At 44.4% G+C, this 27,727-nt stretch overlaps 1 protein-coding gene across 3 annotated transcripts in view; it reads left to right on the top strand.

The window, feature by feature from the left end:
- The first annotated feature begins 1,209 nt into the window (after positions 1-1,209).
- FPGS (folylpolyglutamate synthase) overlaps positions 1,210-27,727 on the top strand; it is a 115,673-nt gene continuing 89,155 nt past the window's right edge. The window contains exon 1 of one of the 3 annotated variants that reach the window (XM_077478719.1): positions 1,210-1,341. In XM_077478719.1, the coding sequence (XP_077334845.1) occupies positions 1,336-1,341 (6 nt within the window). In that variant the 5' untranslated portion in view covers positions 1,210-1,335. Of the gene's footprint in view, positions 1,342-1,834; positions 1,857-9,761; positions 9,795-27,727 lie in introns of those variants that run through there. The other 2 variants (XM_077478720.1, XM_077478718.1) reach the window with 2 other exon arrangements.

The following is a 27,727-nucleotide window of genomic DNA, read 5'->3' as shown; positions in this document are numbered from 1 at the left end:
TTTTGGCTTGTGGTGTGCTTAGTTCTGCATTAATCACACGGTCAATCCCAGTGTTGCATGAATAGGGAAAACCAGTGTACCAATCACATGAACAAGGAATGCTCTGGACTTGGTCTCATGACTTTCCATGGTTGCAAGGAAGTGACGTTTGAACTTTTAGGCATTTTTAAAAATCGACAGCTGGCTGCATGCTGATATGGAAGGGTAGCTTTTAATATCGGTTTGCAGTGTTGAGGAATGACTTTGAATGGGACCACCTAGGGCAGTGATGGCGAACCTTGGCACCCCAGATGTTTTGGAACTACAGAGTCCTGTACAGTGGGAATTCTCCCGCTCTACAAGACTCTGGTTTGGCCACACCTAGAATATGCTGTCCAGTTCTGGGCACCAGTCCTCAGGAAGGATGTACTGGAAATGGAGTGAGTACAAAGAAGGGCAAAAAAGCTAATAAAAGGTCTGGAGGATATTAGTTATGAAGAAAGGTTGCGAGTACTGAACTTAAACTTCTCTCTCTGGAGAAGAAACGCTTGAGAGGGGATATGATTTCAATTTACAAATACCGTACCGGTGATCCTACAATAGGGAAAAAACTTTTTCGTGGAAGAGAGTTTAACAAGATATGTGGCCAATTAGAAGAAAAGAGGTTTAACTTTAAACTATTTAGAGGGTTCTTTACTGTAAGAGCGGCAAAGATGTGGAATTCCCTTCCACAGGCAGTGGTCTCAGCAGGGGGTATTGATAGTTTCAAAAAACTATTAGATAAGCACAGTAATGACCACAACATACAGGGATATACAATGTATTACTGACATATAATCACACACATAGGTTGGACTTGTCTTTTTTCGACCTCACCTACCATGTAACTATGTAACATTTCCCATGATGCTCAACTACACTGCAGAGTGCATGAGCATCATGGGAAATGTAGTTCCAAAACATCTGGGGTGCCAAAGTTCGGCATCACTGACCTAGGGTAACACGTGTACAATGCGTGGGAATATGTCCTGTACAAACTAAAGAATTTTCTTTGGTGATACATCTTGTAAAACACACAGAACTGGTTCGGAGCTCTATACTAGAAAATGTGACCCTTGTTTTATGCAGTTTCACTGCATACCACGAGATGGCGATATAAACATCAAAATGAACACTGACACTATATGACTGGTAAACCAAGATTTGGGTACTCTGATTAATGCCAGCCTGCTGAGTCCTATTATTGAGGATCTAGGCATCCAGCCAGGGTTCTCCAACGCTTATTGCAGGAAGTGTTCAGCACGAACCATGTGATCAGCAGCCTTCTCTTCTTGGGCTCATTTCACTACCAGGGTAATGGAGGTAAGGTAGATTTCACCTCTGTCACTTATCTTTCATGTCTTAAGCAATCTGCACTGTCCACGTTTCAAACTGTCCGGAGAGCAGAGCACAATACACTGATTATGGATTAGAAGAATTTGAGTAAATTTGTAACAAGTCGCTGGTTACAGCTAAAATTGCAGCTACATATCGGTTTAATGATTAAGCCGCTCGTCTATACTACTCCACTGAATGGTAGAATTGGTGAGATTTTAAAGCAGAACTTTTTATTTTTTTACCCTGTGGTGTGGCTGTGCCTGAACTACACTGGTTAACTGCTTGTTTTGGTCTAGGAGTTAAGAGATACACTCACCTAATCCTCTGATTTCTCCCAGCACAAGACCAGTCCCAATGGTTCCTGCCCCCCCACCCACAATCCCCCAGTCTCGTGCAGTGGGCTGTTCCTGATGTCATTACTTCCATAGATGTGAAGTCATCGGGAACAGTTCATGGCTGGACGTTGGGGAACGCTGTTTTCATGAAGATTGAAAGATCGGGTGAGTATAGGCGCTGTGTTCACCCCTAGACAAAACAAGCAGTTAACCAATGCGATGCGGACATAGCCCCGCTACATGGGAAAACATTTTTTTACCCGAAGTTGGGTTTTAAGAAGAAAAAAATTACAGTGGCTCATGGAACATCTGCATGATCTTCACGAGGTATAATCAGGCTATGTAGACAAGTGAATATTACCATAAATAATTCAAGTGGTGCTTGGGTTCATATTAGCTGGGATCTATTACCTGTTATTGGCTTACATCTCTCTGAAAGTTGTGCCCCGGGCAAACCTTTTTTAAAGTTCTGGACAGAAGGTGGACATATTACAACTTATGTCAGGTTCTCACTGCTGTGACTATCTATACATACTGGCCACTTTATTAGGCACACTTTGCTAGCACCGGGTTGGTCCCCGTTTTGCCTTCAGAACGGCCTTAATTCTTCATGGCATAGATTCAACAAGGTGTTGAAAACATTCCTCAGAGATTTTTTTTCCATATTGACATGATAGGATCTTACAGTTGCTGTAGATTTGTCGGCTGCACATCTATGATGTGATTCTCCCATTCCACCACATCTCAAAGGTGCTCTATTGGATGAGATCTGGTGACTGTGGATGCCATTGGAGTACAGGGACCTCATTGTCCAGTGGTGAGATGATTGGAGCTTTGTGACATGGTGCATTATCCTGCTTGAAGGCACCATCAGAAGATGGGTACACTGTAGTCATAAAGGGTTGATACAAGGCAGGATGGATCCATACTTTTCTTGCTGTTTATACCAAATTCTGACCCTCCATCTGAATGTCGTAGCTGAAATCGAGACTCATCAGACCAGGCAATGTTTTTCCAATCTTCTATTGTCCAATTTTCGTGAGCCTGTGCCAATTGTAGCCTCAGTTTCCCATTCTTAGCTGACAGGAGTGGCACCCGGTGTGGTCTTCTACTGCTGTAGCCCATCTGCTTCAAGGTCTGATGTGTTGCGCATTCAGAGATGGTATTCTGCATACCTTGGATGTAACAAGTGATTATTTGAGTTAATGTTCCCTTTTCTATCATCTGGAACCCATCTGCCCATTCTCCTGTGACATCAACAAGGCATTTTTCTCCACACAACTGCCGCTTACTGGAAATGTTCCTTTTTTTGGACAATTCTCTGTAAACCCTAGAGATGGCTTTGAGTGAAAATCCCAGTAGATCGCAGTTTTTGAAATACTCAGACCAGCCCATATGGCACCAACAACCATGCTACGTTCAAAGTCACTTAAATCCCCTTTCTTCCCCATTCTGATGCTCAGTTTGAACTTCAGCAAGTCGTCTTCACCACGTCTAGATTCCTAAATGCATTAAGTTGCTGCCATGTGATTTGGCTGATTAGCAATTTGTGTTACCAAGCAATTGAACAGGTCTACCTAATAAAGTGGCTGGTGCGTGTATATCCCCATTAAAGTGCTTGTTATTTATTTTTACCTACAGGTAAGCTTATAAAAGGAGAGTAAGATGTTTTATAATGGAGAAATGGAGCGGTTGCTGTCAGACAGAATCTTGTATCGATTATTGACTAATGAGCCTGTGTTTCAGTTCAAAGGCGAGTTACAGAAGTTGATTCAATATGATAAATCCACAAAGTTATAAATAAAAAGAGGCACGTTATCTAGATCCTAGCACATTTAGAAGACCTATAGTGTACTAGGGAACTGGGCATAAAGATGCCCAGTTCCCCCCTGGCAGATCCATTGTAAACATCATTGATTCGGTGTCTGTACATTTGGGACAGTACATAGATTTTTTTCTTAAGCCATTAGTATCTGGAACTACGGCCTTCTTAAAAGACACCAAACATATAATTCAAATCATAGAAGCCACCCCATGTAATACTAATTGCCTCTTGGTAACTGCTGACGTCAGTTCACTATATACAATTATAGGACATCAGGACGCTATGAAGTCTGTAAAATGGGCCCTTGATAAATCTGATCTTTCTATGGTACACAAAGAGTTCCTTATGAAATCTTTAGATTTTTGTTTGACCAAGAATTATTTTTGGTATAATAGACAATTTTTCCTTCAGACCCTTGGAGTTGCCATGGGAGCTCAATTTGCCCCAAATGTCATAAATGTATTCATGGCACTATGGGAGTACGAAACTTTTTTGTGACCGACCAGCACAGTCAGTGCAGTACTATAGATATATAGACGATCTCATCATGGTATGGGAGGGGGGATCATGTTAGTCTACAGTTATTTATGTGTCCAAACTGAATGGTAATACCAAAAATATTAGGTTAACTTGGAATGTTGACGCTACAAGCTTAACAATCCTTGACTTAGAGATCTACAATGATGGGAGTCAAGTCAAAACCAAAAACGTTTTCAAACCGATGGATAGAAATGGCTATATTCAGTTGGAGCTTGTTTGGCTGGGCTTCTCCTATGGGTCACAAGAGTGCAATTAGTTTTGCACTACTGTGACCCATTTTCAGCAGAGAGTGGGCTCTGAAGTCCGCTCTCTGCTGACATAACAGGAATCAGTCCAGGCACCGCGTCATCACGACAATAAAGTCTGGATCCGCCAGGTGCCTGATCTGTTACCCATCCATAGCCTCTCAGTGAGCCGCTAAGAGCCCGAGATGGCCGCTCCCTGCCCCTCCACAGCTCAGCGATCCAGTGAGTGCGGGGGGAGGGAAGGGGGCAGAGCGGCGAGCTGCTCATTGACAGTCAGCAGCTCTCTTCTCGGGGAGCTGAGAGAACCGAGCCATTGGCGGTTTTCGATCACTTGGTTCTCAATGCAGAGCCGGCGGGGGACAGATGCTGCATCCACCTATGTAAGTATGAAACTGCAAAAAAAAAAACAATATATTTCTCTTTTAAGCTTTAAAGAAACTTTTTTGGTACTATTTGTCCAAAGCACTGCCAAAAATCCTATTAAAAAAACTCTCTGTATATGTGATTTTGGCTGCACTTAGGCCAATAATGATAGTCTCCAAATTTTCTTTGAAAAGCCGGCCATAGATGGTTCTCAAATCTAGGCTTGTGCAATTCGTTTCCTAACGAATCGAAATTCGGCCGAATTTTGCATCTTTCGGACATTCGGATGCATCCGAATGTCCGAATAAAATAATAACAAATTACAACGAATACGAAAGAAATATAACGAATGAATTCGACATGATTCGAAATGATTTCAACTGCATTCGAAATTATTTCAACTGCATTCGACATTATTTCAACCACATTCGAAAATATTTTGTGACCCGAATTTAGGGCCATGTATCTCGGGGTCACTTGGTGCTAGACACTTCAAATTTGGATATGTTGTAGTGCTAGTACTATTGTGTTTGGAGTTTCTAGTACCAAGTAACCCCGAGATACATGGCCCTAAAGTCGGGTCACAAAATATTTTCGAATGTGATTGAAATAATGTCGAATCATGTTGAAATCATTTCGAATTTTTATTAGGGGTAAACTTATTGAACTGGGGGCCAGGAAAAAGAGGGAACGGGTGGCACAGCAGCTTCAGTTAGTTGCGGAGATTAGGAGCCTAGAGAAGATTCATAAACGGAGCCTCTCAGTCCCCATTCTGCACACCCTTACAGCGAAGCGAGAAACTCTGAAGTCCCTCCTGCACTTGGACCAGAAGTCTAGATCGAGGCTGGTAGCCCAGCGCTTCTATGAATGGGGGGATAGACCTAGTAGGTTGTTAGCGGCTTCCGTTAGGCGACGGAGAGCCGCTGCGTTTATACCTAAAATTAGAACCTCGGGGGGGTCCATGGCCTACGAAACTCCTCGGATTGCTAAGGAATTTCAGGATTTCTACCAGCAGCTGTATCATGTTCGTCGCATAGACTCAGACGGGGAAGCTCGGCGGCGGCTCATTCGGGAATACCTAGACCGGGCTGCCCTCCCTCAGCTCTCCGCTGAGGCCCTGGCTGCTCTGGAAGGGGAATTTTCGTCAACGGAATTATTGCGAGCACTCCGAGCTATGGCGAAGGGCGAAGCACCCGGCCCGGACGGCCTTTCAGTAGCATATTATCGCTTATATGCGGATAAATTGCTCCCCCACCTTTCTAATTACGCTAATGTGACCTTGTCCGGGGGGGTTCTCCGCCCAGAGACTATTCATGCCCATGTTACGGTCATACCGAAGGACGGGAAGGACCCGGCCGACTGTGCAAGCTATCGCCCTATCTCGCTGCTCAACATCGACGCCAAAATTTACGCCAAGGCTATTGCGAATAGATTATTGCCTCTGGTCCCACAATGGATTACGCGGGATCAAACCGGTTTTATACCAGGGAGAGAGGCTCGCGACAATTCTCTACGCACCATCACACTAATGTCGCTTGTACGGCGTCGGTCCCAGCCCACCCTGCTGCTTTCTACGGACGCTGAGAAGGCTTTTGACAGGGTGGACTGGGAGTTTCTTATGGCGACGTTGTCCCGTCTCGGGGTCGGCCCTTCCCTCAGATCGCAAATTTTAGCTCTTTACAGTCATCCCACGGCCCAGTTGAGGGTTAACGGTACTCTCAGTGACCCTTTTACTCTATATAACGGTACGCGCCAGGGTTGCCCGCTTTCGCCCATACTTTTCGCAATATCGCTGGAACCTTTCCTGTCTATTATCCGTCGTAACCCGAACATACACGGTGTTGTAGTGGGTGGGACGGAACACAAATATGCGGCCTATGCCGATGATATTTTATTTTATGTGCAACAGCCTCTGATTTCTCTCCCTAACCTCGTAGCCGAATTTACAGCTTTTGGCAGGGTTTCGAATTTCAAAATAAATATGTCTAAATCCGAAATTCTAAATCTCACGGTCCCTCCCCTTGTAGCCACGTCTCTCAAGCAATCCTTCCCCTTTACTTGGCAGACACGGCGCCTAAAATATTTAGGTATTTACCTGACGCCCAATCCACTTGCTCTTTTCCGAGCCAATTTTCTCCCGCTTCTTAATACGCTAAGGTCAGACCTACAGAGGTGGTCCCAGGTGGGTCACTCTTGGATGGGTAGGATTGGGGTGGTGAAGATGAACCTGCTGCCCAGGGTGCTCTTCTTGCTGCAAATGATCCCCTTTGGGGTGCCGGTGGGGTTCTTCACTATATTACATTCAATGGTTTACAGGTATATCTGGAATAGGAGGAAACCCCGACTGCCACGGTCCCTGCTTATGCGTCCGCGGAGCGCGGGGGGCCTGGCGGTGCCGGATTTCCGACTCTATTTCCGGGCTATTGTGCTAGCCAGGCTTTCGGACTGGAAATATGGTATGAATACTAAATTGTGGGTCGAGCTGGAAACGCTGTTGGGTGGGACTGACCTTTCTAACCTTATGTGGCTTCCAAAGCATTATAGGACTCTGTCTGCTGATTCTTCACCTCTAACGACCTCTTCTTTGGCAGTGTGGGACTCTTTGTACAAAAAAAGCTCCGGGCTCTATAACTCACCTTTACTGTCTTTGTCAGGCCACAACTATTTTCCGCCCGGTAATGTGGGGCCTAACTCACGTGTCCCTTGGAGCCTCGGGGACAAGACTTTCCTTTACCAGCTTACCGGAACCTCCGGGGTTCTTCCTCTCCCCACCATTTTGGGGGAATCGCCTATTTCACCTATGGATCAGTGGAAATACTACCAACTGTCGGCATTTGTTCGATCTCTTCCTAAACCGCTACGTTCCGTATCCGAGCTTACACCACTGGAGTCGGCTTTCTCAGGTGACCTACCTGTGGAGAGACCTGTCTCCTATTTTTACCACCTGTTACTATCCCTAGAATCTCACAGGACACCTACTTTTATCCGCAACTGGGAGCTGGATTTGGATGAGACACTCACTCCTGCCCAAGTGTCTACTATTCTTCACAGGGCACACGCCACTTCGGGGTCGGCCAAAACAGCTGAGATGTCCTACAAGCTTCTGACCAGATGGCATTACACGCCTGTAACGCTACACCGGTTTTTCCCCCAGACCTCACCGCTCTGCTGGAGAGAGTGCGGTGAGCGAGCCTCCCACGCCCACATCTGGTGGTATTGCCCACGTATACGCCCGTTTTGGCTCGCAGTTCTGCATTGGATCCAGCAGATTCAGGGTCAGGAGGTTCCTAATGATCCATGGCATGTGCTATTCCACTGTTCGGAACAGCCGGCAGGCTCATATAAACGCTCTATTACGCCCCATCTTCTCAATGCGGCAAAGACTCTTATCCCGAGATATTGGAAACAGAGGAAGATTCCCACGCTCCGTTGCTGGCTGCTCAAAGTTGATCATATATATTACATGGAAGATATGACACTCTCCCTGAGAGGCAAGTCAGACCTTGCAAAAAAGATTTGGGCCTGCTGGGTCGCCTTTAAGTACACACCCCCGTATGCAGCTATGGTATCCAGTTCTGTGTAATGTAATATGCTGTAGCCATGTTTGGTTTTTGTTTTGATGTATTTCGATGAGCTATGTATATCATGTTTTAGCCTGTAAATTTCAGTCTGGCGGTTGGGCCCCCTTCCCCCCCCCCCCCCCCTGCTTTCTTCCTTCTAGTTGGACTTTCCTTTCTTCTTTTTCCTCTTCTGGTTACAAATTGAAGGGAGTCATGTACATTTTTTGAGCTACCCATGTTGGAGTCTAAGTAGTTCGTTGGGTGATTGTTGCTTACTGGTTGTATTGCTCCTCTGATGTTATGTCTGCGATGACTTGTATGTACTCCTTCTCTTTAATAAAAACTAATTAAAAAAAAAAAAAAAGAAATCATTTCGAATCCGGTAGAAATATTTTCGAATTTGGTTGAAATATTTTCGAATGTGGCCGATTTTTCGGATTCGGTAGAAAACTAAACGAAATCCGAAAACGAATTTAAGGAAGTTAACGAATATAACTAAACGAAATTAATGAATTAACGAATTAAAACGAAACTAAACGAATTTTTTCCTTTTGCACATGTCTACTCAAATCTCAGCCAGTTCAGCAGGGACCAGGCAAGATTCAAACCATGTATGGACAAGCTGATTGTACCTATGTTGATCGATCAGCCTATCAGATTTTTCATGAGATTATTGCCAGCGGCTATAGTCATTAGCAATAATAATCACTGTGTGTTATCCTGCCAGGGATGGCTCCCTCCCCCCCTTCCCCCCAGCAGGAGAACACAATAGCTCTGCAGGAGGGTGACTGTGTTGATGGAGAAAACAAGCAATTTTCTTTCCTGCAACCCGTGATTCTAACCGTTATAGGGCAGGCTGAATGTACCAAGTCGATTGATCAACTTGGTATAACCAGCTTGTCGGATTCTCTTACGATTATCACATTAATGTGTGTCTGCTATAGCCGCTAGTGATAATCAGTGTTCTTTTTTTGCCCTGCGAGGATGGCTTCCCCGCCCGCCGGGTGCAGACAATGACTCGGCGGGATTCCCCTGTCAGCACTGTCTGTGTTGATGGGGGGAATAATGCAAATTTCTTTGCTGCAACCCATGGAAAGAAATTCCCACTATGAATGGCCTGCCTTAGGCACAAAATTCCACAAGGTATCCTTTGTTTAGAAACCTGTTCATCTTCATTGGTGTTCATTCCCCCAATAAAGTCTTTAGATAACAGAACAATGGTATGGATTATTTGTATCTAAACCATACCTGTCCAATATCAGTCAGGAAAGTTTAGTCTGTACCTTCAGTGGCCTCGGAAAGGTCAATGCTCGGTTTTAAAAGAGTTTACCACTGGGTTGGGTGGATGTTCCACCCTGGATTCTTTCATCTTGATCTGCGAGTTTGTGTACAGTCTCATATTTCTTGAGATGTTACAATTGAATGTGCTTCACTGCTTTATAGACTAGCATGCTAGACCTTTGTCTCAGTCCTCACTCTGGGACAGTCATAACACAATAAGAAGACAATTCACAAGAGATAAGATATGTTGTCATATCAGCAACCTTCAGTGATGAAGACTCAACTTGAGGTATGGACACCAACCTAATCTCATTATTACCTGTTATTTATTTTTTGTCTCAGCTGTAGCTTGTGTGGAAGGAGATTGTGATTGTTCCATGATAGAAATAATATAAGCTGGCTATACTTTGAGGGATATCATAGAGCCTAACAATTAGTAGAACAGAGGGATGACTACTTGAGTCTTCAAAAGCAATCGGAGTGGGACAAAAGAGATAGAATACAGAGGTTTCATCCTCCAACACAGTTTACGCATTGATTATTTTCTCTCTCCAGAAAAACTTTGGTGAAATGTGTGAATGTTGGGTATGTATAAGTCAGACATAGTCACATACAGTAGTAGGGTTGAAAAAAGACACAAGTCCTTGTAATTTTCCACTATCTTCTGCCACACCTCTAGCCCAACTCCGTCTTGTTGCTCCTGTTGGGAAACCAAGCTTAAAGCGGAGTTCCACTGTTTTGTAAGTTTATTAAAAGTCAGCAGCTACAAAAAGTGTAGCTGCTGACTTTTAATAAACAGACACTCGCCTGTCCCATGGTCCAGCGATGCGGCCACCCGAAACCTCGCTCCTCTCCCCCTCTTCTCCAGGGCGTCGTCATTACTACTACTATTACTTGCGGCACAGTGGTGTAGTGGTTAGCACTCTCACCTAGCAGTAAGAAGGGTCACTGGTTCAAACCCCAACCACAACACTACCTGCCTGGAGTTTGCATGTCCCTGTGCCTGCATGGGTTTCCTCCCACGCTCCAAAGACATGCAGGTAGGTTAATTGGCTTCTGTTCAAAATTGGCCCTAGTATATGAATATCCTTGGCATGTGGGCTCCTTGAGGGTAGGGACTGATGAGTGTGCAATGTACAGGGATGGGGACAATTGTAGACACTCACTCAGGTTGAACTGGATGGACTGGTGTCTTTATTCAACCTTACTAACTATGTAACTATTTACTTCTGTGGGCACTCAGCTGAGGCAGCTTGTGGCTTCACAGCCGGGTGCGCGCTGTGAATGTGCGAGTCGCGCTGTGCTCTCCTTGTGGGCAGGCAATCTTCTGGGACCTGTGAAGTGTCACAGAAGATTTCAGCGAGGGATGCCTAGGGGGAGAGGAGGAGTCGCCTAGGCCGTGAGATGGTAGAAGAAGGACGTTGGACAGGAAGTACTTGTCAAAACTAGGTACCCCCCTCCCTCCCAAAAAAAAAATTACATACCAAATGTGGCATCTAAGGTGGTGAGGAGTGCTTAAACTGTAAGTTCTCTGGAATTCTCCTGCCAGGGGATAAGATTTGGCTCACTACCTCTACGTGCTATCATAGAGTGCAAGGGCTGGAAAATTCTTATAAAGTCATGTCGCGTTTTACTATAGTCCGACAAACCTGGCCAAGTGTATAACATCTTATCCCATCTCTTGTTTTAAAGGGTGTCAGGGGAGGGGCGACATGGCACAGATCTGGTTTACCTGTCCAAAGATCGCTGTTTATGGATAAGGGTCTATAGTATGATTTACTCAATTTTGCAAGGACCATTGGGCTCATCCTCAAACCCATTGTCAACATTCTGTGTTGCAGTCGCATACTCATAACTCACATATTTACAGCCTCCAAACAATCTATTGTCCATGCATGGAAATCTCCATCACTTAATTTCATGGAAGTTAAAGAGGAAGTAAACTCACCCCTCAGAATCCACATTCATTTTTGATTCAATACTTTCAAATATTACAAAGTACACTGCCATGTTAATTCTTCTATTAATGTTTGTTTTTATATAAATTTTCCTTACTTTCTATATCAATTTTCTGGCAGCAGGCTGCGCCATTTCAACTCCTGGAATCCTGTTCCAGAGTGGAGTATATTTCTGCCCTTCCTGCCGTAATCCCACGCATGTGAGGGTGTCCTATCTTGCTGGCCATAGACCCACTGTTTACAACCACTTTAAGAGCGGTATACAGGATACACTTATTAACCACCTCGCGCCCGCCCTATAGCCGAATGACGGCCATAGAGCAGGCGCTTTAGTCCGGGTGGCCATCCCTGGACGTCCTAATGTTTACTTCCGCAATGCGCGCCGCTGCGGGCGCGCATCGCGGAAGTCCTGTGTTCGCCGTGTCCCCCGGGGACAGGCAAACACAGATCGCTGTAAACGGCCAATCACAGCGGCCGTTTACAGCGCGATCGGTGTGTCCAATGGGAGATGATCTCATATGTAAACATATGAGATCATCTCTCAGCGCCGCTCTCCCTCCTCACACAGACAGAGTGTGAGGGGAGAGATGAACGGCTGCAGTGGAGTTGATAAACTGAGCTGAGTTGATAAAAAAAGTAAAAAAAAAAAGTGCCATCCTCCCCCAGCAGTGCCATCCTCCCCCAGCAGTGCCATCCGCCCCCAGCAGTGCCATCCACCCCAGTGCTACCTGCCCCCAGTGCCATCCACCCCAGTGCTACCTGCCCCCAGTGCCACCTGCCCCCAGTGCCACCTGTTGTCAGTGCCATTTGTCCCCAGTGCCATCTGTCATCAGTGCCACGTATAAGTACCATCTGTCATCAGTGCCACATAGTGCCATCTGTCATCAGTGCCACGTATTAGTGCCATCTGTCATCAGTGCCACGTATCAGTGCCATTTGTCATCAGTGCCACCTGTCAGTGTCACGTGCCATCTGTTGTCAGTGTCACGTGTCATCAATGCCACTTATCAGTGCCATCTGTCATCAGTGTAACGCGTCATCGGTGCCATGTATTAGTGCCATCTGTCATCGGTGGCACGTATTAGTGCCACGTATCAGTGCCATGTATTAGTGCCACGTGTCTTCAGTGCCATGTATTAGTGCCACGTGTCTTCAGTGCCACGTAAAAGTAAAAAAAAAGTGCCATCCTCCCCCAGCAGTGCCATCCTCCCCCAGCAGTGCCATCCGCCCCCAGCAGTGCCATCCACCCCAGTGCTACCTGCCCCCAGTGCCATCCACCCCAGTGCTACCTGCCCCCAGTGCCACCTGCCCCCAGTGCCACCTGTTGTCAGTGCCATTTGTCCCCAGTGCCATCTGTCATCAGTGCCACGTATAAGTACCATCTGTCATCAGTGCCACATAGTGCCATCTGTCATCAGTGCCACGTATTAGTGCCATCTGTCATCAGTGCCACGTATCAGTGCCATTTGTCATCAGTGCCACCTGTCAGTGTCACGTGCCATCTGTTGTCAGTGTCACATGTCATCAATGCCACTTATCAGTGCCATCTGTCATCAGTGTCACGCGTCATCGGTGCCATGTATTAGTGCCATCTGTCATCGGTGGCACGTATTAGTGCCACGTATCAGTGCCATCTGTCATCAGTGCCACGTATTAGTGCCACGTGTCTTCAGTGCCACGTATTAGTGCCACGTGTCTTCAGTGCCACGTATAAGTGCCACGTGTCATCAGTGCCACATATTAGTGCCATCTGTCATCAGTGCCACGTGTCATCATTGCCACGTATCAGTGCCATCTGTCATCAGTGTCACGTGTCATTGTCCTGGTGCTTCAAAAGTGTAATAAATAGTCAACAAGTTAGATGTGTAATTTATGTTCCTAGAACACATGATGGAGCTACCTGCATGTTGGGCCTCTCTATGTGGCCAGACTGTGAAAAAGTCCCACACATGTGGTATTGTAATACTCAGGAGGAGTAGCAGAATTTTTTGGGGGGTGTCATTTGTGGTATACACGTGCCATGTGAGAGAAATAACCTATTACAATGACAATTTTGTGGAGAAAAAAAAATGAAAAATCTTAATTTTGCAAAGAATTGTGGGAAAAAAATGACAACATCAAAAAGCTCACCATGCCTCTTACTAAATACCTTGGAATGTCTACTTTCCAAAAAGGGGTCATTTGGGGGGTATTTGTACTTTCCTGACTTGTTCGGGTCACAAGAAGCGAGATAGGCCACCAGTACATCAGATGTGATCAATTTTGTGCGATTCGCACCACAGCTTGTAGACTCTCTAACTTTCACAAAGACCAAATAATAACCACTAATTTGGGTTATTTTTACCAAAGATATGTAGCAGTATAAATTGTGGCCAAAATTTATGAAGAAAAATTAATAATTTGCATAATTCTGTCACAGAAACAAAGAAATAAGCGTTTTTTTTTCAAAATTTTCGGTCTTTTTTTATTTATAGCGCAAAAAATAAAAACCCCAGAGGTGATCAAATACCACCAAAAGAAAGCTCTATTTGTGGGAAAAAAAGGACAAAAATTCATTTGGGTACAGTGTTACATGACTGAGTAATTGTCATTCAAAGTGTGAGAGCACCGAAAGCTGAAAATTGGTCTGGGCAGGAAGGGTGTTTAAGTGCCCAGTAAGCAAGTGGTTAATTCAAAATTGACCATTATATTGGAAGATTCACATAATAAATTTCCCTCAATTTGGAATCTGTGACTTGCTTACTCCTATGTCTCACAGCAGACCTCACGTCTTCTTCCTCTCTGAGACCCTGACTGGGCTTGCCATCTGAACGAACCATTACTATTTCCTATCTAAATATTTTTTGATATCTACAATGGAAAACTTTGTTGTCTTTCAGGGATCAACTTTCAGGAACCTGAAACCAGATTGTATATAGTAAAGTACATTTATTAAAAGTAAACCAAAAGACATCCAAGCACCAGAAAATGGGACTCAGCAAAGCATAAAGATATAAGTGAACCAAAAACCCAGTGACCAAATACCTAACAACCCAACTGAGACACACAGAATGGGTTATTTACTATAGTGCCAATAAATGATCCTATAGCGCCAAATTGACTACCTGTTTATCCTGCACTCTGGTAATAACAAAGCGAAGCGAGCTTGGACCAGAACGATTGTGGTCTGGATCGCCCAATCCATCCAGCAGGCGTATAGGGCTAAGGGCTTGGCTCCTCCAGAGGTGGTGAGGGCACATTCCACCAGGGGTATGTCGGCTTCATGGGCAGCAGCTCGGAAATGTGGCTTCAGATGTCATCTGCAAAGCGGCACTCGTGGGCCTCCATTAACCCCTTTATGTCACATTATTGCGTAGAACCGGCTTCTCTATCTTCTGTAAACTTTGGTTTAAGAATCCTGTCGACTGACAGGCCAAATTCAATTTCTTTTGATCAGCATACCCACCGTGTGGACTGGCTAGTTATTTCCCACACATAGACTGCCATGGAGTCTGTCAGGAAAAAACTGAAAATGTTTTATCAAATACCGACCGTAATTTTCCTTTGCTGATGGACTCCATGGCAGACGGAGTACCCACCCAACGTCAAGAGTTGGCTAGTTACGGAACGCAGTCTTTAGTGGTGAGCTCAAATTTATGGGAGTGGGGTCCTATAGCATTGTAGAGGAAGCAGAGTTAACCCACATGTAGACTGCCATGGAGTCCATCAGGAAAGGAAAATTACAGTAAGTATTTGATTAAAAATTTTAAGTTTTTCACACAGTTTAAAAGCAGATTATCTTTAAATAATATACTGAATATTTCAGTACCATTTAGGCAATGATATCATGCTCTAAACATTATTTCCATGTGCAATACTCCAGGTTTTAGCAGAGTAAGGGTTTGGGTGCTTTTTGTTTTCAGGGAACTATAGTAAATTCGATTTTGGGAGTATTTTTTTACCAGCGCTATAGTGAATAACGTTTTAGCGCTAATTAGCGAGAATAGTACTAATTTGCGGTAATTAGCGTCGCACAGCTATAGTAAATGACCCCCAGAATGTCTTACTAACTATATACAATATATACAAAATGGGGAACACGGATCAGCAGGATACACTGGAGACGCAGGGAATAGATGGGAAGGGAGAACCAGGACTGGAATCAGGAGCAAGGGGAGCACTTAAAGTGGATATGAAGTGGATATAAACTCCATTCATGAAATCTGACCTGGGCACATATATCTGTAATGTTTACATATCTCTCTCCAAAGCCCCAAGTCCAGTGTCTTTCTGCTGCTTCATTTATCAGCTTGATAACTTCTGACAAGCAGCTGAAAATTTGTGTCGGGGAGGGAGCTATCAATAGATTAGCAGAGAGCTGGTCTATTCACAGCACAGCTCTGCAGGGTTCTTCATTCCTCTGCCTATGTGGAGGGGGGTGCGCCTTTCCTTCAATCAGCTGTCACACCTAGACTCCACTCCCACTTCTGAAACAGGAAGAACAATTTCTAACATGATGTGCACTTTCTAAAGAATATAGACTGCTGAAGACAGCAGATATACATGTAAAATGTATGTAGGCAGATTTGTTTAATCTCTGTGTATCATCTGAGGCTGTTCACTTCACTGTGTATATGTGTGGGTTTACATCCACTTTAAGGTGGTAAACCGCAGCATAATACATATATATATATATATATATATATATATATATCCCCTGGAAGGCAATGGCATAATGTGGCTGCAATGACTTTGGCTGCAGCACGGAGCTGTAAAGGTCTGGCACAGTATGCCAAACCTTCAGAGTGCATTTGCCTGGAGATATTTGCTGTACCTTCAGGTAAGCCTTATTATAGACTTACCAGTAGGTAGAACTTTAAAAAAAGACTTTTACTACCACTTTAAGAGGCAGCAGGGTACTTGTTGTAGGGCAGGAGCAAGATCAGGATCTAGGCAGAATCTTTTTGGATTTCCTCTTCTATTGTGCTTTCTCCATTCCCTCTAGGTTTACCCCTACATCTTCTACCATTTGGAGCTAAGTATTTAGAGCTGTGTATCTCTTGTTCTTTATTGCTATAATCAAACCCTCAAGCAAATTCTTTGTGGCTTATATCTTCAAACTGAACTATGGGCTCACAGACAAGCTTATTTTGTGACTCTTAGGAGAGCTTTGCGCACCATGACACTGTGTATAATTGGTTTATATTTACGTTTATGATGATCATTGCAATGTCATAAGCTCACACGTATGGTGTACTAACGCAATGTGACTACATGCAGAGCTTGTCCTGTTTCTTCAATAAAATCTTTTGGTAACGAAAAAAAGACACAAATCCATTTAGTTCAACCAATAGAAATTTTTTATATATATATATATATATATATATATATATATATATATATATATATATATATATATATATATATATATATATTTACTATAAACAATTGGAAAACCTCCATATACAGAATCCCACACCTACAGTTGATAAAAATGAAGGCAAAAAACATATAAGCAATAAGTGCAATTCCAATTTTGTCTAAATTGATCCAGTTGGGGAAAAATGTCTTCCTGAACCCTCACAAGGCAATTAGATATTCCCTGGATCAAAAATCTCTGGTGCTTTTTCCTATAAATGTTAAAACAGACGGATCCGCTTGACGGAGTCCACTCCGTGTGAAAGGGGTCAAAGAGTGCCCCCTTGTCCTCTGTGATGACCTTAAAGTGAATGCTCAACTATATGGACCCCTAATGTATTTATGCTTGCTGATCATATCCACCATGAATCTCCTCTTCCCAAGAGAGAATAAACTCAGTTCTTCTAATCTTCCCTTATAGCTGAGCTCCTCCATGCACTGAAAGGTGTTCTGTAGAGTTACCAACTTTATTGACAAGGTATATATAGCACTGAAGGAGGAATGGGTGTATATTAATAGCATTTACAAACTATAGTATCTATACTGGAATTTTTTTTTTATACTAGTAATGGCGGTGATCAGTGACTCGTGGGACTGTGATAGTGTGGCGAACAATCTGACACTAACTGACACTGACATCAATAGTGACCCTAATACAGTGATCAGTGCTAATACTATACTGTACACTATCACTTTACTAGTGACACTGGCTGGAAAGGGGTTAACATCTAGGGGTGATCAAGCGGTTAAATGTTTGCCTAACAATGTGTAATGTGTGTTATGAGGTTCATTTACTACCAGATCTTGCTGTTTTTTCCTCTGCTTTACAGGGAATACAAAAACACCAAGTTTTCCTGTCACTATTCAGAGCTCTGTGTGGTTTACATCAAAGATCGCCCTTCTCTTAATGATGGAGCTGATCAGCAGGTGCCAGCAGTCAATCATTGGCTAGCACCTGCTGATCAGTTTGTGCTGTGACTAATCACAGCAAACCCGGGGCGTTGGGCACGTGTGCGCCCCCTACCCAGAAGCGCTGGATCACATATCAGTTACATGGTCCAACGCAGCAATTCCGCTTTGCCACCATACTTCTAAGTGAGGTGGCCGACAAGCGGTTCATTTCTTTTTATATTTAATATAAGGAGGACGGGGAACTATGCATGTTATGCATGTCTTATTAACCTGGTTTGTGTATTAAACTGACTAGTGAAAATCAGCTAAAGAGGATAAAAAACTGAATGAATATAAACATTTAAACTAAGCATAATAAAGTAAACCTGTGCAAAGACAAATTGTATTTAAAGAGGGAGTCCACTGGAAAAAAACATTATTAAAAGCAGCTATAAATACTACAATAAATGGACACTCACCTGTCCCAGCGATGTCGGCAGCCAAGGCCAATCGATCGATCGATCGGCTCTCGGCTGCTGCCGCTGCCATTCTCGGTGAGGGAATCAGGAAGTGAAGCGTTGCGGCTTCACTTCCAGGTTCCCTACTGCGCATGCGCGAGTCGCACAGCGCAATGGGAATGGTCCACGCTGTCTCTGGGACCCGTGTGTGTCCCAGAAGACAGCGCGCAGGGACAGGAAGAGGCATAGACTCCCGTGGGAGTCTGTGTCCGGAAGTGGGTGCAAATATCTGTCTTAGACAGGTATCTGCACCCCCCTCCCCCCTGAAAGGTGCCAACTGTGACACCGGAGGGGGGGAGGGTTCCGATGAGCGGAAGTTCCACTTTAGTGTGGAACCCCGCTTTAAGTTTTAACAAGCAGTAAATGAGCTTTAAAAATTAGCCCAATGTGACCTCTATAGTTGCAGTCATTGTGGAAAATGTCATCCTCAACGTTCACACCAGAAGCAGTGACGTTGTCCATATTTTTCTTGGAATTTCAGCCCTTTCTACTCCCCCTCACAAAACTTCTGCTCAGCAATTACAATATACTGTAGGTTGGAAGTCTGTGGCGTCACGGCTGGGAAGGGAAACTTAGATTCTGAGAGAAATAATTCAGTGAACTGATGTGAACGCTGAGGATAGATTGCTCCATTGTGCCTGCAGCTACAGAGGTCAGTGAAGGCGTATTTTAAAGTTCACTTTAAGCAAAAACACATCAAAACAATCAGACATTCACACCCTGGAAGGGGATTAGGGGAAGGGCCAGACTTACCTTTCTGAAGGAATAGCAAGGATCCGCAAACAATGTAAGCTGCCTGCATTTTTGGATCTACAGTTTGTTTTGACATTCAGTTTTCACTAAATGTAACCTCTGCTTAATATAGTTTTTTTTATTGTGCTCAGTATACTGTTTCCTAGTATTATAAATTGTATTGTATTGTATAATTAAAAATAGTATTATAAATTATAAATTGTTTATTTTAAAGTGAATTTAACAGAAATAATATTTAAAATTAGAATTTAAACCTGATTTAACGTTACTAAACCCACAACAGTAGAATCAGTCTGTATATGCAGTAAAGCATGCTTGTTATTCACACTGTGAACCCAAGGGGTTACTCCTCCGCATTGTGTAAAAAGGCTGTTTGATCCTGTCTTCTCTGATCCTCCCCTTCTTCCACAGTCCCCTAATAATTTCCTGATAACACAAAGTATATGGAGTAAAGCTGCACATGCTCAGTTTGGTGTGTATTGCTAGAGTTTTTTTTTTTTTAAAGGGGGAACGTGATCAGCACAGGGCCAATCAGTACTGTCCAGAGGATCAAGGGTCTTGCAGTCTAATAGGAAAACTCCTCCTACAAGCTTTAACCAGTACTTGATAGAAGTGACAAGACTGCTCTAACTGCTGATGAGAAAAGGAATTAGCAGTTTATATTTACTAAAATAATTACATTTCCATGTTCTGTGTACTGTGGGGGATCAGATATAGTGAATGCAGGATCCTGGGTTTAGTAACACTTTAAAGTGTTAAACTGCAGTAGGAGCCCCCGTTATTTCAGATTTTTCTTGGAACAGAATGCATTTTTTTTTTTTGTCTTGGGTGTAAATGTGTAAAGGACAGCTCCTCTGCTTTGCCAGAGTGTGCACACACCCCCGGGGTGACTGATCGAGATTGGCTGGTGGAACTTGTTGGCTTCCTACTGTCTCTGCAGAGATAGATTTACATCCAGCTAACCTTTGCCCCATTGTTAGCAGTAGTTTTAACTAGTGGAGTTCACACAATAAAATAAGGCATAAAAAAAGAAATAAAAACATTTATAGTTTTCATTACACTCGGCTACAGGACCAGCTGTGCCGTGCTGGTTTTCATCAGGAAAATATTGGAGTGACAGGATGTGTATGCATTTTGAGGCTAACCCAGAAAAGAAGGATAAAAAAAATAACACAGCAGTAGACCTGAAGCATTTTTTGCCAAGATTAAAGAGTAAGTAAACCCTGATGGGTTTACTTCCTCTTTGATTCCCTGCAAAGGTAAAGCATAATGGACTGCTATGCATCGCATAGTAGTCCATTATGTGTCACTTACCTGACACAGGAGCCAGTGATGTCACCGCTGTCCCCTGTAGTCCGGAGCATCCATCTTCTCGGTGGGTCTCCTTGGGTCTCGCTGCTCCGCCTCTGTCATTCGACAAAGCCGCAATGATGTCACTCCCGCGCATGCGCACGGGAGCCGCCACTCACGGCATATCGCCGTTGACAGCGGCTCGCTCAGTGTGCCTGCGCGCCGCGGTGCCTGTATTTTGGCAAATATCTCCTAAACCGTGTAGGTTTAGGAGATATTTCTTGGACCTACAGGTAAGCCTTAATCTAGGTTTACCTGTAGGTCAAAGTGGTTTGTAAGGGTTTACAACCACTTTAAGCATCTTATGCACTCACTGAAAATGTTCTTAGCCTAAAAAAAGAAAACAAATGCAGCCACCACATCTAAGGACTGCTAAGCTACAATACATTATATTTTTGTTCTCAGGTTTAGCTATGCTTTAACCACTTGCCGACCACAGAATGTGTATATATATATATATATATATATATATGTATATATGTATATATATATATATGTATATATATATATGTATATGTATATATATGTATATATATATATATATATATATTTGTATATATATATATATATATGTATATATGTATATATGTATATATATATATATATATATACACACACACACACACACACACACACACACACACACACACACACACATTGCGGTTTGCTAGTGGTTTACCGGGATTATAGCTGGAAATATCAGCCATAACCCCAGTATCATTTTTTGCAGCTGACAGCTGGCTTTCTCATGAAAGCATTCCACTCGCAGGTGTTTCTTGGACTTACCGTTTCCGCTGGTTTGCCTGAGAAACGATCTGGTGGTGCAGCCGACTCTATGGCCTTGGAGGACCAGAGTGGCGTCATGACGTCACTTGTGGTCCAAGCTGAAAACTTTTTTTTTTTTTTTTAAAGCAAAAGATCTATTTTTTATTTATTGTTTTACTTTTGCTTTTAACCCTTTCATGACTAAGCCTATTTCTGACATTTGGTGTTTACAAGTTAAAATCCCTGTTTTATTGATAGAAAATTACTTAGAACCCCCAAACATTATGTAGCAGAGAATCTAGAAAATAAAATGGCAATTGTTGCAATATTTTATGTCACACGGTATTTGTGCAGCGTTGTTTTAAATGCAATTTTTTGGGAAAAGGGACACGTTCATGAATTTAAAAAAAACAAAACAGTATAGTTATGCCAATTTTTTTTGTATAATGTGAAAGATGATGTTACGCCGTGTAAATAGATACCAAACATGTCACGCTTTTTAATTGCACGCACTGGGATGGCAACAAATGTTGGTACCTAAAAATCTCCATAGGCAAAGCTTTACATTTTTTTATGGTTACCAGGTTAGAGTTATAGAGGAAGTCTAATGCTAAAATTATTGCTCTCGCTCTGATGATTGCGGCAGTACCTCACATGTGTGATTTGAACATCGTTTACATATGTGGGCGCGACTTCCGTATGCATTTTCTTCGCTGCATGAGTTTGCAGTGACGGGGGTGGTTTGAAATGTTTTTTTTTCTTATTTATTTTTATATTATTAATTTGTGTTTTTTTTTTTTAAATGATCACTTTTATTGCTGTCACAAGGAACGTAAACATCCCTTGTGACAGTAATAGGTAGCGGCAGGTACTAAAAGACACCAAATCCTTCCTTTGCACTTCTAAGTATTCAGATCACTGAAAATGGTGTATCTGGATACTGTATATTTTTTAAAATTCTGCGCCATTGGCTGTCGAGTAAACAGGAAGTGATGTTGTTTCCGTGTTAACATCAAGGCGACAGGAACAAAGCCGTTTCCGGCTTCATTCGAATCTGTCACTAGCCGCCAGAAGAGCCGGATCGTCAATCGGCTCTCTTGTGCCACCAGGAGGCCCTGGAAGAGCGGTGGGAGGGGGCGGGAGGGGGCGTCCCCTCCCGCTCCTCTGGGATAACAACCGAGCAGCTTTTAGCTGCATCAGTTGTTATCCTCAGAAAGCCGATCACCCGCTCTAAACAACAGTACCAGGATGATGCCTGCAGCTGCGGTATAACCCCCGAAAGCCGAGTAAGCACATCTGCGTACACTCAGTGGGAATGGGTTAAAGGTAAAGAAGAGATGTGAATTATTTTTGACCCCGATTTCTCCATAAAGAGGACCTGTCCTTTTTTCTATTACAAGGGATGTTTACATTTCTTGTAATAGGAATAAAAGTGATTAAAAAAATAAAATAAAAAAATGGGACAGTGTAAAAATAAAAAGTTAAATAAATAGGAAATGTGTTTTTTAAAGCGCCCCCATACCTCCGTGCTCACGCGCAGAAGCAAAGCATACGAAGTCACCCACGCATATGTTCGCACCACACATGTGGGGTATTGCCACGAGTGTTAGGGTGAGAGCAATAATTATATATCTCCTCTGTAATTTTAACCAGTTGCCGACCGCCGCACGACGATGTACGTCGACAGAATGGCACGGGCAGGCATATGGGCGTACCTGTACGTCCCTGCCTTCCCGCAGGTGGGGGGCCCGATTGGGCCCCCCCCTGGTGCCAGCGGCGGTCGGAATCCGTTCAGGAGCGATCCGGGATGAGGGGGCGGCCATTCGTTCATGGCCACCCCCTCGCGATCGCTCCTGACGAATGGAAGTGCAGCGTGACATCACTTCCTCTCCTGTAATGTAAACACAGGCAGAGGAAGTGATGTAATCTCTCCTCCGTGTCGGTATTTTTCGTTCCGGCACAGAGGAGAGAGGATCGGTGAGTTGCACCAACACTACACAATACAGTAGAACATGCCAGGCACACTCTCACCCCCCCCCTTCACCCCCCGATCACCCCCCCAATCACCCCTGCACCCCCAGTCACAGTGACACCAATTGCATTTTTTTTTTTTGCATTGGTGTCATTTGTGACTGTAATAACTGTTAGGGCAGTTAGGGTTAGCCCCCTTTAGTTCTAGGGTACCCCCTAACCCCCCCAATAAAGGTTTAACCCCGTGATCACCCCCCGTTGCCAGTGTCACTAAGGCTGGGTTCACATTGCAGCGGTTTATGAGAACGGATGTGATTCGCACCGCACTGCATTGCAAATCACATCCGATCTCTGTGCGATGCGAGTTCAGCCATACAGATAGTATGGCTGAATTCGCATCGTACCCGCCGCACCCGCCGCACCCGCCGCACCCGCCGCAAACTCGCACGGGACCCTTTTTTTGGTCCGCAGCAGAATCGGATCGCATGGGTGTTCACACCATGCGATCCGATTCCTGTCCGAGTTTTCAGATCGCACTGCGATATGCGAACTGATCTGGGGGTGTCATTAACATTTCACTGACACTCCCAGTAGTTCGCATAGGGCAGTGTGATGCGGGAACCCGCCGCGGATTCGTGGCGTTCCCGCATCGCTCCAGTGTGAACCCAGCCTAATAAGCGATCGTTTTTCTGATCGCTGTATTAGTGTCACAGGTGACGCTAGTTAGGCAGGTAGGTATTTAGGTTCGCCGCAGCTTTTTATAGCGCCAGGGACCCCCATATACTACCGCCTAAAGCCCCCTGATTGCCCCCTAGTTAACCCTTTCACCAGTGATCACCATATAACTGTTACAGGTGACGCTGGTTGGTTAGTTATTTTTTTATAGTTTCAGGGCACCCGCCATTTATTACCTAATAAAGGTTTAACCCCCTGATCACCCGGCGGGTCAGATAAGGTCTGCGTCGCCCCAGGCAGCGTCAGGTTAGTGCCAGTACCGCTAACACCCACGCACAAAGCATACACCTCCCTTAGTAATATAGTATCTGATCAGATCTATATTAGCGTCGCCAGCAGTTTAGGTTTCCCAAAACACATTGTTAGCGGGATCAGCCCAGATACCTGCTAGCACCTGCGTTTAGCCCCTCCGCCAAGCCCAGCCCAGCCCACCCAAGTGCAGTATCGATCGATCACTGTCACTTACAAAACACAACACAAATAACTGCAGCGTTCGCAGAGTCAGGCCTGATCCCTGCGATCGCTAACAGTTTTTTTTGTAGCGTTTTGATACAGTCGCTGACAGCCTAGGTGCTTTTTTACCTGTGAGTCTCACTAGTGTACCCCTAAATTTAGGGGTGTCTACTTTCCAAAATGGGGTGATTTGGGGGGGGGGTTTGTGCAATCTTGGCATTTTATGGCCTTCAAAACTGCGATAGGTAGTGAGGAGTAAAATCAAAAATTTACACCCTTAGAAATCCTGAAGGCAGTGCTTGGTTGTCCGGGCCCCGTACGCGGCTAGGCTCCCAAAAGATACCACACATGTGGTATCCCCGTACTCAGGAGAAGTAGCAGAATTTATTTTGGGGTGTCATTTCACATATGCCCATGGCATGTGTGAGCAATATATCATTTAGTGACAACTTTGTGAAAAAAAAAAAAAAAGTTTGTAATATTCCCGCAACTTGTGGCAAAATATAAAATATTCCATGGACTCAACATGCCTCTCAGCAAATATCTTGGGGTGTCTTCTTTCTAAAATGGGGTCATTTGTGGGGGTTTTGTGCTATCTTGGCATTTTATGGCCTTCAAAACTGTAATAGGCAGTGAGGAGTGAAGTAAAAAATTTACGCCCTTAGAAAGCCTGAAGGCGGTGCTTGGTTTTCGGGGCCCCGTACGCGGCTAGGCTCCCAAAAAGTCCTACATATGTGGTATCCCCGTACTCAGGAGAAGCAGCAGAATTTATTTTGGGGTGTCATTTCACATATGCCCATAGCATGTGTGAGCAATATATCATTTAGTGACAACTTTGTGAAAAAAAAAAATAAATAAATAAAAGTTTGTAATTTTCCCGCAACTTGTGGCAAAATATAAAATATTCCATGGACTCAACATGCCTCTCAGCAAATAGCTTGGGGTGTCTACTTTCTAAAATGGGGTCATTTGTGGGTGTTTTGTGCCATCTTGGCATTTTATGGCCTTCAAAACTGTAATAGGTAGTGAGGAGTGAAGTCAAAAATTTACGCCCTTAGAAAGCCTGAAGGTGGTGCTTGGTTTTCAGGGCCCCGTACGCGGCTAGGCTCCCAAAAAGTCCCACATATGTGGTATCCCCGTACTCAGGAGAAGCAGAAAAATTTATTTTGGGGTGTCATTTCACATATGCCCATAGCATGTGTGAGCAATATATCATTTAGTGACAACTTTGTGAAAAAAAATAAAAAATAAATAAAAGTTTGTAATTTTCCCGCAACTTGTGGCAAAATATAAAATATTCCATGGACTCAACATGCCTCTCAGCAAATAGCTTGGGGTGTCTACTTTCTAAAATGGGGTCATTTGTGGGTGTTTTGTGCCATCTTGGCATTTTATGGCCTTCAAAACTGTGATAGGTAGTGAGGAGTGAAATTACAAATGTATGCCCTTAGAAATCCTGAAGGCGGTGCTTGGTTTTCGGGGCCCCGTACGTGGCTAGGCTTCCAAAAAGTCGACCACATGTGGTATCCCCGTACTCAGGAGAAGCAGCAGAATGTATTTTGGGGTACAATTCCACATATAACCATGGCATGTGTGAGCAATATATCATTTAGTGACAACTTTGTGTAAAAAAATTGTCATTATTCAATCGTTTGAGGCAAAAAAAATAAAATATTCAATGGGCTCAACATGCCTCTTATCAATTACCTTAGGGTGTCTACTTTCCAAAATGGGGTCATTTGGGGGGGGGGTTTTGTACTGCCCTGCCATTTTAGCACCTCAAGAAATGAGATAGGCAGTCATAAACTAAAAGCTGCGTAAATTCCAGAAAACGTACCTTAGTTTGTAGATGTGACAACTTTTGCGCAAACCAATAAATATACAGTTATTGACTTTTTTTTTACCAAAGACGTGTGGCTGAATACATTTTGGCCTAAATGTATGACTAAAATTGAGTTTATTGGATTTTTCTAATAACAAAAAGTAGAAAATATCATTTTTTTTCAAAATTTGCGGTCTTTTTACGTTTATATCGCAAAAAATAAAAATCGCAGAGTCAGTCAAATACCTTTAAAAGAAAGCTCTATTTGTGGGAAAAAAAGGACGCAAATTTTGTTTGGGTACAACATTGAATGACCGTGCAATTACCAGTTAAAGCAGCGCAGTGCCGGGGCGTGGCCGGATGTGAACCAGGGAGGACGCTCCAGGCATCCTTTTTTCATCCTGCTCCATCCTCTCTGCTGACGGACCCAGGGACGCTGTTAGACTCCCCCCTGCACTGTGGACCATCCTCGGAACCGGCTGGGCTGTTTATTTCGGAGCCCGGCGGTGTCTCTGGAGCTCCGGTCGGCTGCGGCCTAGCTGCCTGGTGGAGACCGGCCGCCATCTTTGAGGCCTATGAAGCCTCCGGGACGCCCGCGGTGGAGTGCCGCGCTAGCGGAGCGCATCTGTGAGCGGGCCGTACGGGAGTGGAGCATTGCGGACGTGCGGTGGGGACTGTGGCCGGACCCCTCACCGAAATTGTCGCGGCCGCGTTCGGATCGTACCGCGGCGGCCGGCCGCGCGGCGGCAGGGGCGGCAGCTCGCCTGGAGTGTGTGGAGGCCGAAATACAGGAGGAGAGGTGAGCCTTGGAGTTGGGGTTCGCTGCAGGGTGTCCCAGGACTGAGACTGAGGGAGTGAGGTGGTGGCCTGTGTCAGTTATTGTCAGCGTTGTTGCTCTCTCACACTGGTTTTTGGCTGGACTCTCTTAAAGGGACATATCCTGTTATGTATGCAACCTGCTGGACTGTCTGTTGCTGCTGAATCCTCCTGCTGAACTTATACCACGCAAAGTATTGCGCTGCACTATACATCATTCTAGCTGTTGGTTCGCTCTGTGGCTGCTCTACTCTTAAAGGGGCGCACCTTACTGCCTGCATACCATCCTACATACTCTCAGCCTGTCTACCTGCTCCTTCATGCCCTCCAAAGGCAAGTCTGCTGCTAAGAAGGCACCGCCGCAGCCTGCACAGAGCCCTAGTGATTTTTTGAACCAATTTAAGACGCTGATGGCAGATATGGAACAGGCGGCACCGCAGGCGGCCGCTCCGCCCGTGCCTGCTACCCCTCAAGCCAATGATACCACTGTTATTCTTGCGGCAATCGAGCAAAGCAGAACATCGTTGCTGGTCCGCATAGACCATTTGGCGGAAGAGTGCAATCTCATAAGAGCTGATTTGGACAAATTTAGGGGCAGACTTTCTGAAACCGAATCCCGAGTCTCGGCGACGGAGGACACCACTAGTCGCCATGATGAAGCTATTCATGCTTTGCAGTGCACTGTTCAGAATTTGGTGGCGAAAGCTGACGACGCAGAAAATCGCATGCGGAGGAACAACGTTAGGGTTCTGGGCCTCCCAGAAGGAGCTGAGGGGGAGCGCCCTGCTGAGTT

This window comes from Lithobates pipiens, unplaced genomic scaffold (assembly GCF_037356315.1).
Source record: "Lithobates pipiens isolate NorthernLeopardFrog02 unplaced genomic scaffold, aLitPip1_a1.2 Scaffold_1, whole genome shotgun sequence".
Lineage (NCBI taxonomy): Eukaryota > Metazoa > Chordata > Amphibia > Anura > Ranidae > Lithobates > Lithobates pipiens.
Note: the sequence above shows the minus strand (reverse complement) of the source record. Positions and strands in the feature narration are given on the sequence as shown.